This window comes from Camelus dromedarius, chromosome 19, assembly GCF_036321535.1.
Source record: "Camelus dromedarius isolate mCamDro1 chromosome 19, mCamDro1.pat, whole genome shotgun sequence".
NCBI lineage: Eukaryota > Metazoa > Chordata > Mammalia > Artiodactyla > Camelidae > Camelus > Camelus dromedarius.
The window spans coordinates 27125972-27146655 of NC_087454.1; the positions used below are offsets into that span (position 1 = coordinate 27125972).

Here is a 20684-nt window from a genome sequence, read left to right on the forward strand (position 1 = left end):
TATGCTCATTTTAATCTATCTCCATCATACCTTGACTTAGGCATTTCTTCATTGTTTGTATCTATCTTTTTAAAAAATTTTGTATATATATATTTAGATTTTTTTAAATTTTATTAATTTTTTTGATGGGGAGGAGGTATTTTTTTAAAGTGTATATGAGTGGGGCATGGTAACTGGTAGTTTTAGCAAGCACTCCTAGGTGATTCTCATATGCAGCCTGGTCTGGAAGCTGGTTTAAAATACTATGAATTCCCACAGTTTGAAGCTTTTGCCAAAATGAAATATTTGAAAGCTTCATATTTGATTTGGAGAATATTTTGATGCTCATTTCATGTTTCAGTTAGAGTATTTTCTTGTTCAAAGAAACTCAGTAGATTTCTTTAGGAATTAGATATACAGGCTATATTTTATATTTATGAAGTAAAATATTACCTGGACTTAGGATACATTTTACTCTGAAAATCCCAGCCTATGTTGACATTTTACTTAAAATTATTGATGGGAAATTTATGGTAGATTTGAAAATAAAGTGACTTCATTTCTAATCAGAGGTTGTCATTGTTTCCTTGCTGTTATTTCCAGGCAGTGAGGGAAACACCACTGATTTTCCTCATTGACGAGGCCCAGTATATGGATGCAGCTTCCTGGGAGTTTTTGGGAACATTGCTCTCCAGTGTGCCCATCATCATGGTGATGACATTGACCCCCACCTTCACCCTGTGTGGCTGGGCCCAGCACTTCCTGCAGAGCCCTCAGGCCATCCTTGTACCCATTTCGAAGTTGGCAGAGACCTCACTGCTGAGAATGGCATGTTGGGAACTGGGGGTGGTGAGCATCCCCCAAGAGCTACAGATGTGAGTGGCTAGGACCAGCTGGGCACTTCATTAAGGGAGGAGCCGGTGCCATAATATAAGTGAGAAGGCTCAGGTCTCACCAAAGTTGAGGGATAGAATGACGTTAGCGACCATGGTGAGGCCCAAAACTAGATTTAAAGGTAGACAGTCTCCTAGTACCCAGTAAAGGACTATCTCCCCGGGCCGTTCATCCAGGTTTTCACAGGTCTGTTGGGACCTGGATGACTTGCTTTACATGTCCATTATGTGTGGTCAGGCCAGTTTTTGTCAGGCCCTTTAGCAAGGGGATGTTAGTTCCTTTTAACATCAATAGAAGGAAGATAGGTGAGAGAAAAGTTAATGCCAAAATACATTTCAAAACCAATCAGAAACTTTTTTTTAACATTTTTATGGCGAGGCTTCCTTCTGTTAGTGTATATCATCAAGAACTGACTTTAACAACAGAAGAAATATTCCTCAGTATGAAATACCCTTATGCTTGGCTTTCTTCAAGTGGACATCTTTAGTCAGTGGACATCTTTAATCCCCTACTTACCTCTCTACAGCTACCTTTTCCGCAGGTGCTTTGGAAACCCCCTTTACTGTGAGGTCTTATGCCAGGACCTTCTCTCTAAGAACATATTGCTCTTTCATGACCTCCAAAAGGAGGAGGAGGAGACTAGCAAGTGGGAGACCCTCTCAGGTAAGCTGAGTACCCCAGGGTTCTGCCCTGGTCCTGCTGCTGGAGTTCATTCTTGACCATGGCATCACCTGGCCCTTATGAAGCATGATTCCCTACCGGCATCATAAGCAAGGTTAGGCCTTCCTGGCTAAGTGTACTATACAGATAATATGTAGTTATGTTGAAAACACAAAATCTTTCCTCAGGTAAAGTAATTGAGTCAATCTACTTTAGTTCCTTTTTGAGCAGCCCAGGAGGTGAAGATAGGAAAATAGGATTTATAAACATCAGAGTCCACTAGAAAGGATTGATAAACTTGAGAGTCCAATAGAGAATTGCACGTTACTGATGAGAAGGGTGACGTGATAATCTGAATGAGGAATGGAAGAAGGGAGGAGGAAAGAGAGAGAAGTATGTGTAAAATCCAGAAAGGCATCCTGGAGCTGTGAGGTAGCAGAATCAAGGGCTATTGGAAGGTAAACAGGAAGGGTGAGAATGTTGGATACCATGTGGTACAGAAAATGTTGTTCATTTCTAAGAGAAAATTAGAGAACCGGGAGGATGGGTGGGTAAACCACTTTAAATCTTATAGCTCCTTTCATCTTAATCCTTTTAGTTTCTTGACTAAATTCTTGTATTTTTGTATCTTTAAAACCACAGTCACTAAGCATGGCATTTTCCTCAGTCGTAGTCTTCTTTTCCTACAGCCAATGCCATGAAATCCACAATGTATAGTATTTCTCCTGCCAGCTCTGAAGACCAGGACCTTTATGTATGTACAGTCAAGGATGATGTAAACTTGGATACAGTGCTTCTCCCACCATTATTAAAAGGCAGGTCCCCTAAAAACCTCAAGTAAACCAATTACAGATATCATTGCACTTAGTAATTTGGTGGTTGATTGAGTATAGGTCTCTCATTATCATGCTAGCTTTATTTCTTTAAAAAAGAAACCTGCCTTCCAGAAATAAATTTTGGCACTACCAGAAGAGCTCTTAAACACTTGTAATGCTATCTGAGTAATGTTTTACTTAAGTAAGCCCACTGTTCTCTTTGAGGCTGACTGATTATCTGGAAAAGTTTTCTAGTTATTTAATAAAAATTATGTCCTGAGTTTCCCTTTGTGCATGTTCCTGTGCTGGAGGAGACAGTGAACAAGGGAGACAATGTTACTGAAGTTTAAGAAAATCCATGGTGGTAGTGAGGAGACAGTGTTACGCACATAGCAGGAATTTCATAAAAAGAGTACAAAGAAAGTTTATAATGAATGATTAGATAAAGAGTAAAGAAGCCATCAGAATTGGGTATATATAATTAGAGAGGATCTTCTTCTTAGAGACAAGGAGGTTTTGGGTTTTTTTTTTTCCCCTTAATATTCTATTCAGGTATTTGGTGGGCAGGGTACTTTGCTAACCTTCTTGAGGAAAATTATGATGAATAAGTAGGCCTTCAAGTCAAATATGTTCTTGCTGAGAATATAGGATATGCATATGAAACAGCAGTACAGAACACCTTGGTAATTAAGAGCCAGGACTCTGGGGTCAGAAAAACCTGGGTACCTTTGGCTCCTCCACTTACTGGCTGTGAAACCTTAGATAAGCTTAGATCTAAGTCTTAGTCTTCTCATCATTCAGATGGGGTTAATGATAGTTCCTACCTCATGGGGTTGGTTGAGGATGAAATCAAATAAATCATGGTGCATAATACACATTCAATGAATGTTAGCTATTATAAGCTATTCACTCTGGTGGTTTTAGGTCCATCTGGACAGTTATATACCTACAGCCGTGATAGGCCACACTTAGCATTGGCTTTACTAACTTAGAAGCATGCAGGTCAGGAAACAGCACTCTAGCAGAACAGCAGCAAGTGGTTTTCTTCAGTGGGAATCCCCACAGCAGTTTCCACTGCTATCTCTGGAGCCTTAAGGAATAGCTTAGATGTGATGGAATGAGGTCACTCATCCCTCCTGGATGAGTGCTTGGATGCCCCATTTCCCAGCTAGGAACTGGCATCTCTTATAATAGCCATCTAGGCATAGCCTCCAGGCCCTGCCAGGAGTGTGACCTGTCACAAGAATTACTATACCCAGGGAAGCCCAAAACTGTGGCTTACCACCAGGTATTTGTACCTTTTTCACAGTTCTCCTAGTCCAAATTCAATTTCCTATGAGGGATCACTCTTAGCATAAGCAATGTTACCTGGTAACTCAGCTGGCATTCTAATTTTATCAGGGTCCTGGGAAAATAGCTAGAAAGTTAATCCACATGGAAAGAAAAAGCTAAAATGAATGGTTCAGTCAGCAAAGCCTTGGTCTAAATGAAAGGCCAAAGCTAAATTGTGAAAGGCCATATAAGTTATAAGAGTATTTAAGAAGGGTGCTGGCATGATTATATTTGCACATGAGGCGTATAATCCAACCACTAGTTAGTGTGTCTTAGGGCTAAGAATGAGAGGAACTTGGAGATGTTCAAAACAGAGTAGTATGGTGATCCAGGTGAAAATGACTGCTTATAGTAAAATTGTTCTGGAAGAATCATATTCAAGAATATTTAGAAAGATAATGAGCAGGTGACTGGTGGTTGTGAGGGAGAGGAAAAAGTTTAGAATTAATCCAAGATTTTGGGCTTGGTGGCTTACTGGTCAGAATATGGAGAGATTTAGTAAAATACTTTAGTTAATTCAGATCTTTACAGTTACTTGAATTCTGGGACCTGGAAGCCAACCTCAGTGTTTAGTTGAAAGTAGGAGGAAAATGGGAAGAATTGTTAGTACAGGATTCAGAGCACAACTTCAGGTCTACTAACAAAAGGTTTTGGTGACCATGAGGAGTACAGTTTCAGTGTTTTGGTGAAAACCTGATTGTTGGTTGAATAATAAATGGGGAATGGGGACAAAAGAGGACATGGAGATAAGGCTCTTTCAAGAGATTTGGCTGAGTGAAAAAGGAGTGGACAAAAAGCAAGCCTTTTTTTTAAATGAACACAATGTATTATTAGCACAATATATTCTACGTTTGTAGAAAGCTTATTCACTGCTTTTTTTTTTTCCTTCAGAAATAGCAGTGAACCAACTGGATCAATTGAACCCAGAGGAGCAGTTGCTGGTTAAGTGTGCAGCAGTCATCGGTCACTCCTTCCACATAGATCTACTGCAGCACCTCCTGCCTGGCTGGAGTGAAAGTAAGCTACTTCAGGTGCTAAGGGCTCTTGTGGACATACACGTGCTCTGCTGGTGCAGCAAGAGCCAGGAGCTTCCTGCTGAGCCAATATTAGTGCCTTCCTCTATCGAGATTATTGAACAAACCAAAGAGAAGAGAAAGCCAGGTGAGGAAGAGCTATTTATTCCCTTGTTCTCAGGCCCAAATAGAGAGCTTTGGGTGAGGGTATCTGTGTTCAGAAAGAGCATCCGTATCATAGGTCACAGGCCCACTCTCTTAAAGCTTATGTCTAAGAAATTGGGAAAATTGCTTATTTTAATCATGGAGGAGCCATGGTTATAGTAAATGAATGGCCTGTGTTTTTTAGAGTTGTCTTAATTTCAAGAATTCTAGTTCCTTGTTAATCCCATGTGTTAAGTATTTGTGTTTTGATTTTTGGTTCAAAAAATATTGCCATAGTCTTTTATTGGCTTTTTGGGATAAATAAAAAGAAATAAAGATGAACTATTTCTAATTTTAGAAGGTTATAAGGAAGTTAAACACATGTGACACTGAAACAGACATCAATAACGCAAAATATACGTTAAATAGCTGCAATCTCAAATTCTCCACCTGAAAGAATAAAATTGTGGCATAAGCTACTCAGAACACATATAACCCACAGATAATTTCCCTTTGACTTTGAAATATGTTTGGGCCTTATATTTGGGCAGAGCCTTTCTGATTATTTGATATTTACGATACTTTTTAGTAAAAAAAAAGCTCAACTTAGAAGAAACAACTAAGAAATCTATTCAGTGTAGTTCTGTACCACTGATCATTTCTTCCCTCTTGTACTTTATATTAAATATGATCAGTGTCACTCTCAGATTGGTATAAAATTTTTTATGCAAAGAAAGCAGTAATATGAAGTAAGAATTAGAAATAAAATTTTCTTATAAACTAGCAGCATGTGCTTGGGAATTTGCTACCTGGTAGCATAAAAGGACTTTAAGTGAGACTCTCACTTAGATTTTCCTGTATTTCAGATACTGCCTCTCCTCTCAGGCTACGGGAGGGACTATCCCTGCTTCAAACCGAGGACCTAGAATTTGGAGTGCCTCTTCTGCGGGAAGCAGCTTGGGAGCTGTGGCCCAAGGCACAACAGGTAGCCCTGCACCTTGAATGTGCCTGCTTTCTTCAAGATTTGGCCTGCCGCTGTGGGAGCTGTCAGGGGGGCGACTTTGTCCCCTTCCACCGTTTTGCCATCTGTTCTGCTAAGAGTTCCAGTGGGACCTCCCGATTCTGTAGCTACAGAGATACTGGCTCAATACTAACACGAGTGATCACAGACAAATTGCAGCTGCCTTCTCCCCAAGGTAAATCCAGGGGGCAGACAGGGGACGTGTGGGCAGCACTTCTTATTCATGTACTTGGAGCTCTTCATCCAAAAAGTGAAATCAGATTAAGGGAGAAAAATAGGTGAAAGAGCCATTTATCCCTGAAATACCAGAAATAAGAAAAATGTAATCTCAAAGGTAAAAGGAACTGTAGAGATCATACTTGTTTCGGCTGGCAATCTTGGGCAAGTTACTTAACCTCAATTAATTGAGGAAAATAATAATACCAATTTCACAGGATTGTCGTGAGGATTAAATGAGTTAAAATATATAAAGTGCTTTGAATAGTGCCAAGCACATGGTTAGTTAGTGCTCAGTACACTTTCGTTACTGTTTTTATAATTATTCAGCTCAGTACACGTACATGGAGTCCTTGTGTGTATCAGATGCTGTGTTAAGAATACAAAATAAAATTATCAGTTTTTTGGGGGTGATGCAGACATATAAATAAAGAATTCCAATATGGTATGGTAAGGGTGATGAAAATAGACTATGTAGGGATTAGGTACATCGAGAAAGGGCCATTAGCCCAGCCTGAGAAAGGAGTAAGATAGGACTCTCCCCTGAAGGAGATGATGCCAGAAGTGAGATTTGAAAGATAAGTAAGAGCTAGCTACTTAAAGAAGATTCGTTAGTGGATAGATATTCTCCCAAACCTGTAATCCTTCTACCACGTCCCAGGTAAGAGTTCCTCCTCTTTGTTTTAACATTTTCAGTTAGCTTACGTTGTAGGACAGTCCATTTCATTGTCAGTAGCTGTCAGAAAGCTGCTTTCATCCAGGTGAAATCTACCATCTTGCAACTTTTTCATGCATTTTTTCAGAGTTGTACCTTCTTTCATATTTGAAGACAGCTATCAAGACCCAGCGAAATTGTCTCTTTTTCTACTTTGTTAGAAGAAGAGTTGGTGTTGGTGTTGGCAGGGGAGAGGGATATGGGAGAGATGATAAATTGGTGGTGGTAAAGGACCAAAATGAAGGTGTTGACCTATGATCCTAATACCTCATCTGGCTGTAACATTCTTAATGACTCTATGAAGGTGGACCAGTGACTTGGAGAAACTGGTCACTGGCTGATGAGCTCTGTGGGCATTTGCACTTTTGTACTTTCTGAGGGAAAAGAGGAAAGCAACAGTGAATGTCCTGGTTGGTGTTATGAAGAAATGCATTATCATTCATATTTCCTATATGACCTTTTGTTTTTGAGAGGTCACTATCAGCTTTAGATTAGACAGCCTAGTCAATCTGGGTGTGAGAGGCTTAAGACATTTCCAGCACAGCCGAACCCTGAGGAGGCTTCCCAGACCCAGGGCCTCTGTGCATGGCCATGCAAAACAGGTACTGCCTACACCTGGAGGGTTCTGTTCACAGGCTGCGATAGGATGGTGCCCTGGGAATTGTGCATTGCAGTGGTGCTGCCAAGTTCCAGTTTCCTAGCCTTAGCCTTACTTTACCTTATGAGACATCATTAAATAATCAGAGAACAAGTTCTTTTATTTAACACAAGTCCTCCCTATAACAGTTCTCTTGGACTTCTTTTCAATCCCACCTCCTGTGTTGCTGAGTTGTAATAGGTAACATCTCCACATCATTCCCAGTCTTTGCTTTTTGATCAGAAGACAGCTGCAGAGGAAGAGTCAAATCTGGAGGATAAAGTGTATTTAAGGCCAGCTAGGTAAAGCTGAAAACCCCCACTGGCCCACTGAAAACCCCCACTGACTGGTGAACTGTGGCATCTTGTGCCTTCATGATTTTCTTCACTAGGTCTTAGGCTCTGTGGTTCACTCCCATCTATTCATAAACCTGATCCATATATATTCATGGATTTTTACTATTAGAATTAGCCAGCCAGCCAGATGGACACATTCTTTATTCTTTTCTTTTGCAAACAGAATTAGGAATTGGTTTGGGAGGTTTGCAAATGAAAGGAGTTACCATTTGAATCACAGATAGTTGCCTTTAAGAAAAAAATTTAGCACCCTAATTTTGTGTGTAAGGCTAATAGTAAACCCAAATTTACCATTTTTATAATGAGAGAGGCAATTAGCTCATGAACTAAGCTGCAAAGGAAATAGAGTCAGGAATTTTAAATGTTCTCAGTTAATACCAGGCATGGGTAATTAAAGATAATCATCTTTTTTTCCCTACAGATAGTTTTCAGTTCCAGACAAAATCACCCAGAAGTCAGGAGGCCTTCACAAATGAACACTACAGGTAGATGGAGATGCTGAGAGTGGGCATGAAGGGGGCCAGAAAGTGAGACACAGATGATCATTTAACTAGGGTATTCACCTTACCTGCCGACAAGGAAGGCAGCTGACCGTCCAGGAGTGGTGACTCTTGTGCTTGGCCCCAAATTCAAGCTAACAGAGAATCAGAAAGGCAATTTTTGATTCTTTGTAGGGAAATTATTTCTTAGTGGTAGAGAAAAACTTTAATTACTCTCAAATGCTTTGTACATACAGATTTTCTTTTCTGCTATAAATTTGCCTTCTCAATTACTTTTGAACCCAGATGATATTAAAATGACTTTATTTCCATAACCATGAACCTCCTGACTTTCTAATGTCTTATCAGTTTTAAATGTCACTACCTTGAACCCACCAGTCACTCTAGAGTTTCCTATCCCATTTATCCAACCTGATTTTTTACAGTTTTCAAACAAAAATCTATATTCCACACAAATCGCCCCTACACTTACCTTTTGTCTTTGCTCACACAGTTCTCCCTTTTAAAAATACTCAGTGGCATCCACATTCTTCCACTTATCAGAGTGTTCACCATCCTTCAGAGCCCTCCTCAGTTCCCACATTTTTTCAATCATTCTGTCTCAGAGAGATCAGCCCTCTTTTGAACTCATGGTGCCTGTGGAAAGTACACTGGATTAATAGCTAGAGAGGTGAACTCCAGTTTTGGTTCTACATGGTAGCTGTGAGGTCGTATATAAGTCACTTACACTCTCTGAGCCTCAATTTCTTCATCTGTAAAAGGTAAATTTGGCTGTCTGAATGGCAAGGTTATTGTAGGATAAGATGGTGACATTGTGTAAAATAATATTCAAAGTGCCATGACAGAATTCAAATGTACTAATAGAGAAATGTATTATTTACTGCTTTGTATCATTTTTTATGTCTTCGTGGAATACTGTTTAATTTACTCTTCAGATATGGTCATTTCCCCATGTAGTTTGTGAGATACTTAGATTGGCTTTGGGTTTTTAAAACTCCCTAATAGGGCTTTGCCGTTATAGATCAGGTCCCTGACTTTCAAAAACTTATGGAGTGATTGAGGAGAAGGATAGACATAGAATTAATGAATTATAAAGGAAAGCTTCCTGGACAGAGTGGCTTTGAGACCTGGTAATGGCCTGGCAAGAGTGTCTGCTTTGTGGCCTCTCTCAGTTCTTCATCTTCTCTCACAAAGAACAGAGGAAGAGTTCCTGGATCAAGTGAACCGGAGACTGGCTCAGACCAACCTGGAGAAAGATATGTTGACCACAAAGCCCTGCCACTGTGATGAGATCCTGAAGTTAGTGCTCTCACCCCTCACCCAGCACTGCCTGGTCATTGGAGAAACCACGTGTGCATTTTATTACCTGCTGGAGGCTGCTGCTGCCTCCTTGGACCTGTCAGATAATTATATGGTGAGCAAGCTCTGCTCTCTGCCCCTGAGCTGAGCCAAGTGACTGAGGGAATTTGATTAGGATTTCTTACTGTCAAGTAGCCTGGAATGAAAAGTGGAGGAAAATGGGAGAAAGGAGCTGTAATGGGCCTAGGAGAAAACATGAAGTGGGAATGCGGTAGCGAAGGAGCAGCACGTGCTGTCGGCGCTGCCCCTGACTCCTGCATGCGTAGTCCATTTAGTCCCCATTTCTAACTAAATCCAGCCCCAGTTCAAACTTGCCGAAACCTTGATCCAACCTTCACCCTAAGCACGTGCCTAGCAGCATCCGAATCCTAATCCAGTTACTCCATCTCTTGTCTTGTTTGGAGGCCTTCTTTTATTTGAGGAAGGCAAGCAGTCTTCTGGGCCAACCCTCAGCATTCTCATATTTGAAAAAGCACAAGGTGAAGATCTGTCAGTTTGAGGAGGCCACTTTCTGCCGTCTTCGATCAGAGGTGAGGGTGAGGGATGACGTTGAAGTTTGGGTTATTTCCCCTTGAGGGATACTTTGTTATTTCTTTTAAAATCTCTTTGTTTTTTGTGTGTGATGATAAGTGTGATAAAAGGTTATACAAATTCAAAACAGAACTATATGTAGAGTGAAAGAGCTCTTACTAATCCCATGTCACCCCTAGTGTAGTTAATAATGTAGTGCAAATTCCACCAGCTGTACACATACAGTCATATCATTATTGTTTTCCATTTTTTACAAATAGAATCATATTCTGTATTCTTTCTTCTGCAGCTGACTTTTATTCCTAATAATGCAGATTGAACATATTCACATATTGGCATGTATCCAATCATAGTTGTAGCTGCCAATACTACATTGTATCCATATGTCAAATTTATTTAATCATTCCCTTCTACATGCACATTTAAGTTATCTCTAATTTTTGCGTTATTATAAACATTGGTACAGTGAATATTCTCATAAATATCTCTTTACTCCCTTGTGAGAGTGTTTCTGTAAGAGAAATTTCCAGAGGTGGAAATGCTAAAGCAGAAGATATGAATATATTTAATAAATATGTTGCCAAATTGTCTGGCAGAATATTGTGTCAATTTGAGTTCTTCCCATTTCTTCACATCCCTACCAACATCAAATATTATAAGTCTTCTTTGTACTTGCTAATCCGTAAATGATAATTATATTTTAATGTATATTTCTTAATTAATAAGGTACATTATTTTTATATGTTTATTGGTCATTTATTTCTGTGAATTACCTTTTCATGTACTTTTCTCATCGGAGTGTATACAAACTAATTTCTGAGTATGGGGGAGTGGACAAAATGGGTGAAGATGGTCAGAAGGTATAAACTTCCAGTTATAAGTTCTAGGGATGTGATGTACAGCATGTGACTGTAGTTAACAATTCAGTATTGTATATTTGAAAGTTGTTAGGAGTGTAGATCTTAAAAGTTCTCATCACAAGAAAAAAAATGTAACTGTGTGGTGCCAGAATTTAATTAATCTCATTATGGTGATAATTTTCCAGCATATACATAATGTTGAATCATTATGTTGTATTACTAAAACTAACAGAAGGTTCTATGTCAGTTACATAAAAAGAATTTTCACATTGTACACCTTAAACAATGTTATATGTCAGCTATATCTCAGTAAAGCTAGAAAGAAAAAAGGAACATACATTTCAAAGTCTCCTCCCTACCCCATCTCTCAGCTGCTGTGTCCCCTCCTCAAGGTTATATATCTTTGTTTTCTACCAGAGGGGCTTGGCATACATAAATGCATATAATCTCCCCTCTTCCTTTGTTATATACAAATAGGAGCTTTCTGTACTCCATTCTACTACTTGCTTTAAAGATAAATAAATAATATGCTTTGTAGATCATTCTGTATCATTTATAACAAATTTCCTCAGAGAATGAGATTTGTATAATGAATAGAAATTCTGGGGAAAGCATGCCATGAGACATTCCATTTTCAAAGAACACACAGGAGTAAATGTATTTATTCTGTATGAATAACTCAGGACAACTCAGCAACTTCTCCCAGCCTCATTCCTGCTAAATCCAGCAGGACAAAATGTGTTGGAATAATTATTTATCAATTTATAAATAAAGACTCCATAAAACACCCATGAGGGTGTTTTGTTACAGAGCTGAGCTTTAAAATTAAAAAAAAAGTAAATAAAAACTAATTTCAATGTCAACCTCAAGATACCCTGATTAGGAGAATAAACCTAATGTGTACAATGTCTTTAAACACCAAAGGGATTACTAGAGTTGTCCACAGTATTGCATTATTTATATTTCAGACAAAAGGTCTTTGAAGCAAAGTGAAATAATTATTTCTTTCTCTATATAAAAAAAGAATTATTGTGCAGTCTTCCCAAGATTGTACTGAAATCACCTTGGACTTTATCACTTTTTTGGTCGATTTAGCCTTAGAACATGAAGGTACATGATAACTTCAGGGTGGTTTCTCAGCTCCTACCCCTACATGCACTATGGCAGTACAACCTGTTTATGAAGTGAGATACAGGATTAGGTGATATCTCAGATGCTTTCATGGCATCTGAAACATCTTAGTCTCTGCGCAAATGACAATCCCATCTGAGTCTGGCAGCATCACTTTATCACAGACTTCCTCACCTGCTCACTGACAAACGTGTGGAAGATGAGAAAGGAGAGTGGCTTCTCTATAATTCTGTTTTCTCACTTTTTTACTTGCTCATGGCCCTACTGGTGCTTGTCCTCTGTTCTAACTCAGCTCACTCGAGCACCACAGTGGCCTCAAGTACACTTCCCAAAATAAAAGCCAGTGTGTCATATCCAGACTCTTGCACTCCTCCCACATTTGCATCGCTGTTTGTCTTTTTCCCATCTCCAGGTCTGTTTCAACATGGGCCAGATCACCTTGGCCAAAAAATTGGCTAGGCAAGCCCTTCGACTGCTAAAAAGGAGCTTCCCTTGGACCTGGTTTGGTGTCATTTTCCAAACATTCCTAGAAAAATACTGGCGTTCCTGTTCCCAGATCCAACCTTTGAACAACACTAGTGAGAAGTGAGAAGCCTGGTCAACTTGCCCTGGTTCCATTTAGGGCCACAGAGAACTAATCTAGGGCCCAGCCTGGCGTTTGCCTATTTGAAATAGAGACTCCTCCTTTCAGGCATATAACAGGTCCAGTTCATTTACCTTACTCTCCCAGCCAATTCAGTGTAGCAAAATGAGGACTTTGTTCTTGGAGTGTGGTATTATCCTGTCTCTTTCAAATAAAGATACATATATGTGTATTGTGTGTACATATACACGTAAAATAGCTATTTAATATTATTTCTCTGACATATACATAATATTAAATTGCTCCCTAGTTATTGAGGTATAATAATTCATAGGAAATATATTCAACCAAAGTAACAATTCAGAGAGTGAACCTTTTTAAAAACATCTCTTAACTTTTTTCCTGGTCAAGAGGGATGAATTTAAAAGGCATACGGGGTTAGAAGTAGTGGGATTCCAGGAACCTTTCTAGTCTGAAAGTCTGTGGATAGATAGATTCAGATTTCTTGTGGGGAGGGACAGAGGACACTGGTGAAGAATAAGGGCAGGCTAACCACCTGTGCTTCACACCAGTAAGAAGAAGCTGGCAGTCCTGCAGCAGCGGGTGCACTGCCTCTCCTTGCTCTGGCAGCTCTACAACCTGGAGGCCACACCCAGCAGCCGCAGGTTTGCCTGCCTGGCCACTCTTATGCAGAAGAATTCAGCCAAGGAGTTTGCCAGTGAAGCCCAGGTAAGCAAGTCCTTGTTTTACCTATGGACATCAGTCAGAAACCTAAAATGTTAGGGAGAGGACCCTGCTAAGTCCCTGGTTAAGCATGGTTCCACAGTAACCCAGACTTAACAGGACACTGCTGATCATCTGTTTGAGCAGGGTTCCCAATCTGCAGTTTATAGATGGGCTTCCAGGTGCGAGGCTATCTGTGAACTCTGAACTGAATGTCGACTTTTGTGTGTATGTTCAAAAGAGCATCCAGGGAGTGATGGGAGGTAGGGAGGGGGTCAGAGCTTTCATCAGATTCTCAAAGAAGTCCATGATCTAAAAAAAGGGTTAGAGTCGCTGACTTAGGTGAAAAGAAGAAAGGGAAATATGTCTTCCTAGTTTTAGTGTCCATCTGTCTGTTATCTCTCTTTTAGCCATCTGATCAACAAATATTTGATGAACGCCTGTTCTGTGCTAGGGACTGACCTTGGTTCCAGGGAAACAGACAATAGATAAGTGAAATATATAGTATGTTAGGTGATAATAAATGCAATGAGGGAAAACTAAGTGGAGGCAGGAGGACATGGAGTTCTGGGAGCTGGGGGGTACAAGTTTAAATAAGGTGGTAGGGAAAGCCTTCCCGGAGCAGGTGACATCTAGGCAAATATCTAAAGGAGATGAGAAAGTAAGTCATATGGCTATCTGGGGAAGAGTGGACAGGAAGAGGGCAGAGAGAGTGCACAAGGCATGCCCTCTGTGTCTGAGGAACAGGCAGGAGGCCCGTGTGACTAGAGAGGAGGGAGGAGAGAAAAAGAGCCAGGAGATGAGTCAGAGAGTCTGGGGTTGGGGGTCGGGTGGCAGACGGTGCAGGCCTTGTAGACCACTGAAGGGGTTTTGGTTTTTACTCTGAAGAAGATGAGAAGCCATCAGTGGGCTCTGAGGAGTGACAGAGTCTACTTACATTTTAATACTATCATCCTGTTGGAAACCTAATGAAGTCAGTGTTTCAAGAAGAATGTCATCAGCGATGTCAAATGTGTGTGTAACTGGTAACAGAGATCTAGGCGGCAGTGCTGAAGACCTCTGAGGAGCAAGAATCAGAGGCCTTAATTAGAGAGAACATAAAAGAGGTACAGTTTGGCCAGCATTTTGAAGGGGAAAGCCTTGGATTGGAGAAAAAGAAGAGGGGTAGATAGAGAAAGTGGTTTGCTTAAAGAACAGGCAGTGAGAATGATCAAATTAGACGTGGAGGGGTGAGAAGGAGCCTGTTTTCATAACCGGCGTTGAGGTGAGTGGTGGAGACCCTAGGAGTGCTCACTGAGGGAGCAGCAAGGTGTGCAGTGGGCTCTCGTGCAGGAAAGGGATGAGGTGGAAATGTGGCGTGACTGGACAGTCAGAATATTCTGCCCCGTGTTTGTTGCCCCACAGGTTGTCTCTACCTATGTGGCCCTCTCCCAGCTCTCCCAGAACATGGGTGACAGGGAGAAGTGGCTGCACTGTGAGCAGATGGCCGTTCAGAAAAGCACCCTGTGTTGGTTCTCCAGGGAGGGATTGTTGGCCACAGCCCAGCTCATGCAGGCCTTGGCCTACACCAAGCTCTGCCTCGGCCATCTTGACTTCTCCATCAAGCTGGGTAATGGGGCCTGGGGCTGGTGGTCCTGGGGCTTTTAAAGAGGCCAGGTTCACCACTAGAGCTCAAACAATGCTCTTTAACCTCCTTAGGTTTTCAAGCTCATGAGATATGCAGACACCTCAAGAAACCAGCTCTGGAGAATCTAATTCTCTCAGTTCTCTTCAGATCTGCATTTCTGAAGAAGAAGTATTAAGATCATTTTCTGTCCTTTATATTTGTTGCCTAAGAGGGGAGGGGAGGGTACGATCTTCCAGAGAAGTTTGGAGTGGAGACGGAGATGCTGTTCCATTTCCACAGTTCTGTTCACTCCAGGAAGCATTATCTTAAGTGTGGGGGGTCAGGAGTGGAAATGCAGAGTCTAAGTTACTACATAAACCTTTTTTTCCACTTTTGTCTGGGGAGGTAGGTAATTGCCATAGCTCAAGGCTCTGGGCATTGTCTCAGAGGCATTTTCCCATTTCCTTTGCTTGGAGACAGGTCTGATCCCACACACATGCTCTCTGTATAAGTAGAGTTAAGGAGAGGAGATCTAGAGGATATTAAGCTGCTTTGAAGGTGTAAGGTCCCCTCCTCTCCTGTACCATCATCCCCATTCTCTAGCTGGTCCCAGTGGCTCTGTCTCTCGGCAGATTTGATCTGTGTGTCCATGTGCTGGAGAGTCAGTGGGCGCTCATTTCCCAGGGTCATGATGTCCTTGGCCTGGCCTGCTTCTATTCTGCTTGCTTAGATCTGCTGCTCTACGGAGAAGGTAAATCTTGTGCAGGGCTCTGCTGTGCTCCTAAGGGATTCAGGCCTCAGGAAGGGCCCTAGGTTTAGCAGAAAGGCAGTCATGAGCCTGTCCCTTGGGCGTGGCTGGTTCCTTGAAGTCTAGGAACCACGTTGTGATTCAGGGGTGTCTGCCTTTCGGGTGTTTCTCCTCCCCTGTACCACACACCTTCTGTACCACTTCCTACATGACAACTTATACTGGCCTGTTTTTTCCCTCTGTCCACAGGATGGCTGTATCGGCCCTTTGGGGAATGTCTGCATTTCATTCAGCACTATGAGCACAGCTGCATTCTAACTTCTGACTTCAATGTCATGTTGGGGGTCCATGCCTCTCTGGCCATGTGGTAATGTGGGGTACCAGAGTCTTACTTAGGGCTATTGGAAAGGGTAGCAATTTGAGGACACCATGGTGTCGTTTAAGCTATGGCCTTTTGCCCTCCCAGGCAGGACTATTTCACATCTCTAACCCACTTCTAAAGACCATTCACCTCCCATTATTCCCCTCATCTTATGGAAAGGGTTCTTTTTGTCCCTTAACATGTTTGGATTATAGTTTAAGGGCCAAGTTTAGGGTTACATTTAAGTGCTAGATAAGACATGGTAAGTCTGAATATCATTGGTCTCCTTTTAAGTCTCCTTACATGTGAGTTAGCAGCCTTGGTCACTTACCAGAATCACAATTCTGACTGTCCAGGAGGTCATAAGGCCTTAAAGAAGTGACGGTTCTATTGAAAAGCCATGGTTGATAAGCAGGGGAGAGAGCTGAGAGCTGTGATTCTTTCCCTCCAGGTTTGCCCAGGACTCGCAGTGGAATCTGTTTGAGCACCACTTTTCCAGGGCTCGCCAGCTGGTGAAAAGAACCAATGCTTCACTATTTGGTTCACATGGCTTTGTCCGATTCCTCGAGTGCCATGTGCTAATGTTACAGAAAATACCAGAGGGTGTCTTCAAGCATACTCCCTCAGAGACTCACCGCCAGGCCCTCAAGGTACCTGTCTCTCTTGTTCATCAACTGACACCTAAGTTATACTTTGACCCTGTGGTACTATTTCTGCCACCTGCCGCCCTCCCTTACCCTTCTCCTTGCTGCCTCTGTCTCTTTTTCCTCCTTGAACCCTTTTTTTCCCTCTACTAGAAAGTCTTTTCAACTACCTCATGTTTCCTCCCAGATATTCTTGCATGTAGGTCAGGACTGGATTCCTTAACTTTCTGACTTTGCATAGCAACTACCAATACCATTAAAACATTAACACTTAGCCCTTCTCAAAGGACTACTTCTGTCTCAGTCTGGCATTTGACATCTCCCCACAGCCAGTGCTTTCTGAGTCTAAGACATTCCAGTTTCTCTGTATCTCAAAACCGATCTGGGGGGCCTGCTTTGCCATCAATAACTCCTTTCTATTCCTCCATCCCTGAGTGAGTATACTGAGTGTGGACTGTTGTAATGGAGTGGGGTGGAGTGGAGGAAAGAAAGTACTAATCCCTGAGCTAATGGACCTTCCTTTCCTTTCAGTACATTAAGGAGTTCTTCTCTCGATGTGTGACCTGCCCCGTCTATCACCAGTGGGTCTCTGAGCTTAAAGCCTCTGTAATGAGATATGGAAGGAAAGAGTCCACCAGACCTTTTGACACCTGCTTTACCAGGATTTGGATAGAGGGCAAATTCCTGGAGGAAAATAACTCCTTTGAAGGAAATTTAGGAATACAGAGTAAGCATCCCTTCCTGGAACCCTTGTCTGAGAGACAAAGAACAGTCTCAGATTCTTACTCACAGCAGTCAAAGGCTACAACTCCAAATAAGAAAGGATGTGCAGATATGAGGATTAGTCCTTGCTCCAGAGGTAACTGTCATTCTTTCACAGAGCTGGACCCAGCCTAGACAGACAGAGACCCCTTATATTGTTCAACCTCTCTCAGCCCTTTGTTTCAGCATCTATAACCCTTGCCATAGAAAGTTCCTCCTTGGTCCCAGCTTAAATAGATTGTTCCCTTGGAGTAGCTAGATGGTCACTAAGGGAGAAAGAAGGCCTTAGAAATCACAGTGTAATATCTAAGAAGGTAAATGATAAGATGTGGGCAAGAAAAAGAGAGGAAAGAATATAGTTTCTTGCTTTAGAGCCCAGAAAATCTTCTTTTCCAGGCCATGGGTTAAATTTGTAATTGCTGAGGAAATTCTTTGTTTTTGTATTATTCTTTATGTTCCTGCTTTCAGGATTTGTCAGAGTGGCTGATGTCAAGGAGAATAAGGATGAAGAAGAAATTCAAGAATACATATGTTAATACAAACAAAAATCATCTGAAGGGACCATGATTCTTTTATTATATATAACACAAAGAAAAGTCCCAAATTCTCCTTTTTAAGATATTGTGTAGTGTACATATTAAATATGCTAGCTGCTTACAGTCACCGCTGTCTATAGCTTTGCCAAAATAAAAGCCTATGTTTATGAAGCGTGAAACTTAGATCTTTCTTAATTCGTAATAGTCATTATCACAGCTGTGGCAGAAAATAGAACCAGAGCCGGACCAGAGGCCAGGGAGGCTTGGAGATAAACTGATTCCATCTTATGTAAGGTGAGATCCACTAAGAGATGGAAGCATAGGCCTAATGAAGAAGTGGTCATTACTGAAGGAAGGCTGGCAGTGCAAGTACTTTGGTATTGCCCTCTTTTGGCACAGATGCGAAAATGGCTCCCAAGAAGTCAAGGAGTCTTTTGAGAGGTACAAAAGGCAGTGGGATTCCATTTCTCCTTTGCACTGTGGTTTGGGTATTCCCATGTGAAACTGAAATGGCTAGAGTGTATATGACCCTAGCTCTCGTCTCTTTTTATTTTCCCTTTTTGGAGCTGGTGTCTTTGGCCTTTATCTGTTTGATGGCCTTTCTTCCACAGAACATGATCTTCCCACCAATTTTTATAGTTTATAACTCAATCATCTAATCTTCATAGAATCAATTAGCTAATGTTACACTAGCTACCATTTATTATTCACTTATTCTGTGCCAGGCACTATACTAAATGCTTGAAATACAGTCTTTAAATCCTTGTATCAGCTCTGGGAAGCAAGTACTTTTATCATCCCCATAGTACAGTTGAAGAAACTGAAGCTTAGAAAGGTTTTACTTTAAGAAATAGCCACCAGATGGTGGATCTGGGACTCTAACTCAATTTTGATTCCAGAGTTTAAGCTTCACCACTAGGCTCTACAGACTTTCATGGGACCTTGCCTGTAGTAGGTGACCCTGTACCCAATCTTCAGTGTTCTGTTCAAATGACCAAGATCAGAACTCTAACGACAGGGAGGGAGATGCTTGGGAAAGGGAAGCCGATACTTGCCCTTTAAATCATGCTGTCTGGTCTGCACATCCCCTCCTTCTCCCTCCCCTCCCCCTTTCTCCCTCTTCAGTGTTTGGTAGAATTCACCAGTGACGCTATCTGGACCTGAGCGTCTCTTTGTGGGAAGTTTTTTGATTACTAATTAAACCTCTTTGCTTGGTATATGTCTCTTCAGATTTTCTATTTCTTCTTGAGTCAGTTTCAGTAGTTTGTATCTTTCTAGGAATTTCGTCTGCATTACCTAATTTATTCATATATAATTGTTTATAATATTTCTTACAATTCTTTTTTTATGTCATAAGGTTAGTAGTTCTCCCTACACTTTCATTTTTGATTTAATAATGTAAGTCTTCTCTTTGTTTCTTTCCAGTCTGGCTCAGTTTTGTCAATTTTGTTAATCTTGTCAGAGCCAACTCGGTTTTGTTGATTTTTTTATATTGTTTTTCTGTTCTCTATTTCATTTATTTCTGCTCTGATTTTTATTATTTCCTTCTTCTGCTTGTTTTGAGTTTAGTTTATTCTTTTGCTTCTAGTTTCCTCAGGTGGAAAGTTAAGTTGTTGATTTGGGATCTTTTTTTTTAATACAGATGTTTACAGCTATAAATTTCCCTCTACGCACTGACTTTCCTGAATCATCTAAGTTTCAGTATGTTGTGTTTTTATATTCATTCATCTCAAAGTATTTCTAATTTTTCTTATGATTTCTTCTTTGACCTATTTGTTATTTAAGCATATATTGTTTAATTGACACATGGTTGTTAGTTTCCAAAATTTGCTTCTGTTATTGACTTCTAATTTCATTCCATTATGGTCAGAAAACATACTTTGTACGATTTCCATTCTTTTAGATTTATTAAGACTTGGTTATGGTCAAACATATGGTCTGTCCTGGAGAATGTGGCATGTATACTTGAAAAGAGTGTACCGTCTGCGGTTGTTGGGTGGAGATCTGGTTGGGTTATAGTGTTGTTCATGTCTGTTCTTTCCTTGTTGATCTTCTACCTACTTGTTCTATCATTTGGATATTGAAAGTGGATATTGAAATCTACAACTATTACTATTTATCTCCCTTCAATTCTGTCATTTTTTGCTTCATATATTTTGAAACTCTGTTGTTAGGTATCACACATTTTTATAATTGTATCTCCTTTATTGGTTGACTCCTATTATTATAAAATGTCCTTTCTTTGTCACTAGTAACAATTTTTCTCTTAAGGTCCTTTTGGGCTGATATTAGTATAGCCATTCCAGCACTCTGTAGCTAGTTTGCATGATACATGTTTTCTGTTCTTTCACTTTCAACTGACTTGTGTTTTCCAATCTAAAGTTTGTATCCTGAGGCAAGCATATAGTTGGGTCATGTGTTTTTTTAATCCATTTTGCCAGTCTCTGTCTTTTCATCAGAATGTTTATTACATTCAGTATAATTACTGATAAGATATGATTTATGTCTGCCCTTTTATGTTTTCTGCTTGTCTTATGTCTTTTCCTCCTCTATTCCTC

At 40.7% G+C, this 20684-nt stretch overlaps 1 protein-coding gene across 8 annotated transcripts in view; it reads left to right on the top strand.

Moving 5' to 3' along the window:
- LOC105086742 (adenylate cyclase type 10) overlaps positions 1 to 18560 on the top strand; it is a 36955-nt gene extending 18395 nt beyond the window's left edge. For 2 of the 8 annotated variants that reach the window (XM_031434736.2, XM_031434739.2), the window contains exons 16-32: positions 583 to 854; positions 1400 to 1536; positions 2223 to 2348; positions 4572 to 4841; positions 5704 to 6033; positions 8204 to 8267; positions 9477 to 9696; positions 10046 to 10171; positions 12576 to 12748; positions 13319 to 13475; positions 14874 to 15078; positions 15168 to 15264; positions 15708 to 15826; positions 16073 to 16190; positions 16636 to 16834; positions 17360 to 17555; positions 18059 to 18558. In XM_031434736.2, coding sequence (XP_031290596.2) covers positions 583 to 854; positions 1400 to 1536; positions 2223 to 2348; positions 4572 to 4841; positions 5704 to 6033; positions 8204 to 8267; positions 9477 to 9696; positions 10046 to 10171; positions 12576 to 12748; positions 13319 to 13475; positions 14874 to 15078; positions 15168 to 15264; positions 15708 to 15826; positions 16073 to 16190; positions 16636 to 16834; positions 17360 to 17555; positions 18059 to 18126 — 2877 coding nt within the window. In that variant the 3' untranslated portion in view covers positions 18127 to 18558. Of the gene's footprint in view, positions 1 to 582; positions 855 to 1399; positions 1537 to 2222; positions 2349 to 4571; positions 4842 to 5703; positions 6034 to 8203; positions 8268 to 9476; positions 9697 to 10045; positions 10172 to 12575; positions 12749 to 13318; positions 13476 to 14873; positions 15079 to 15167; positions 15265 to 15707; positions 15827 to 16072; positions 16191 to 16635; positions 16835 to 17359; positions 17556 to 18058 lie in introns of those variants that run through there. The other 6 variants (XM_031434743.2, XM_031434744.2, XM_010977310.3 and 3 more) reach the window with 6 other exon arrangements.
- Positions 18561 to 20684: the final 2124 nt, after the last annotated feature.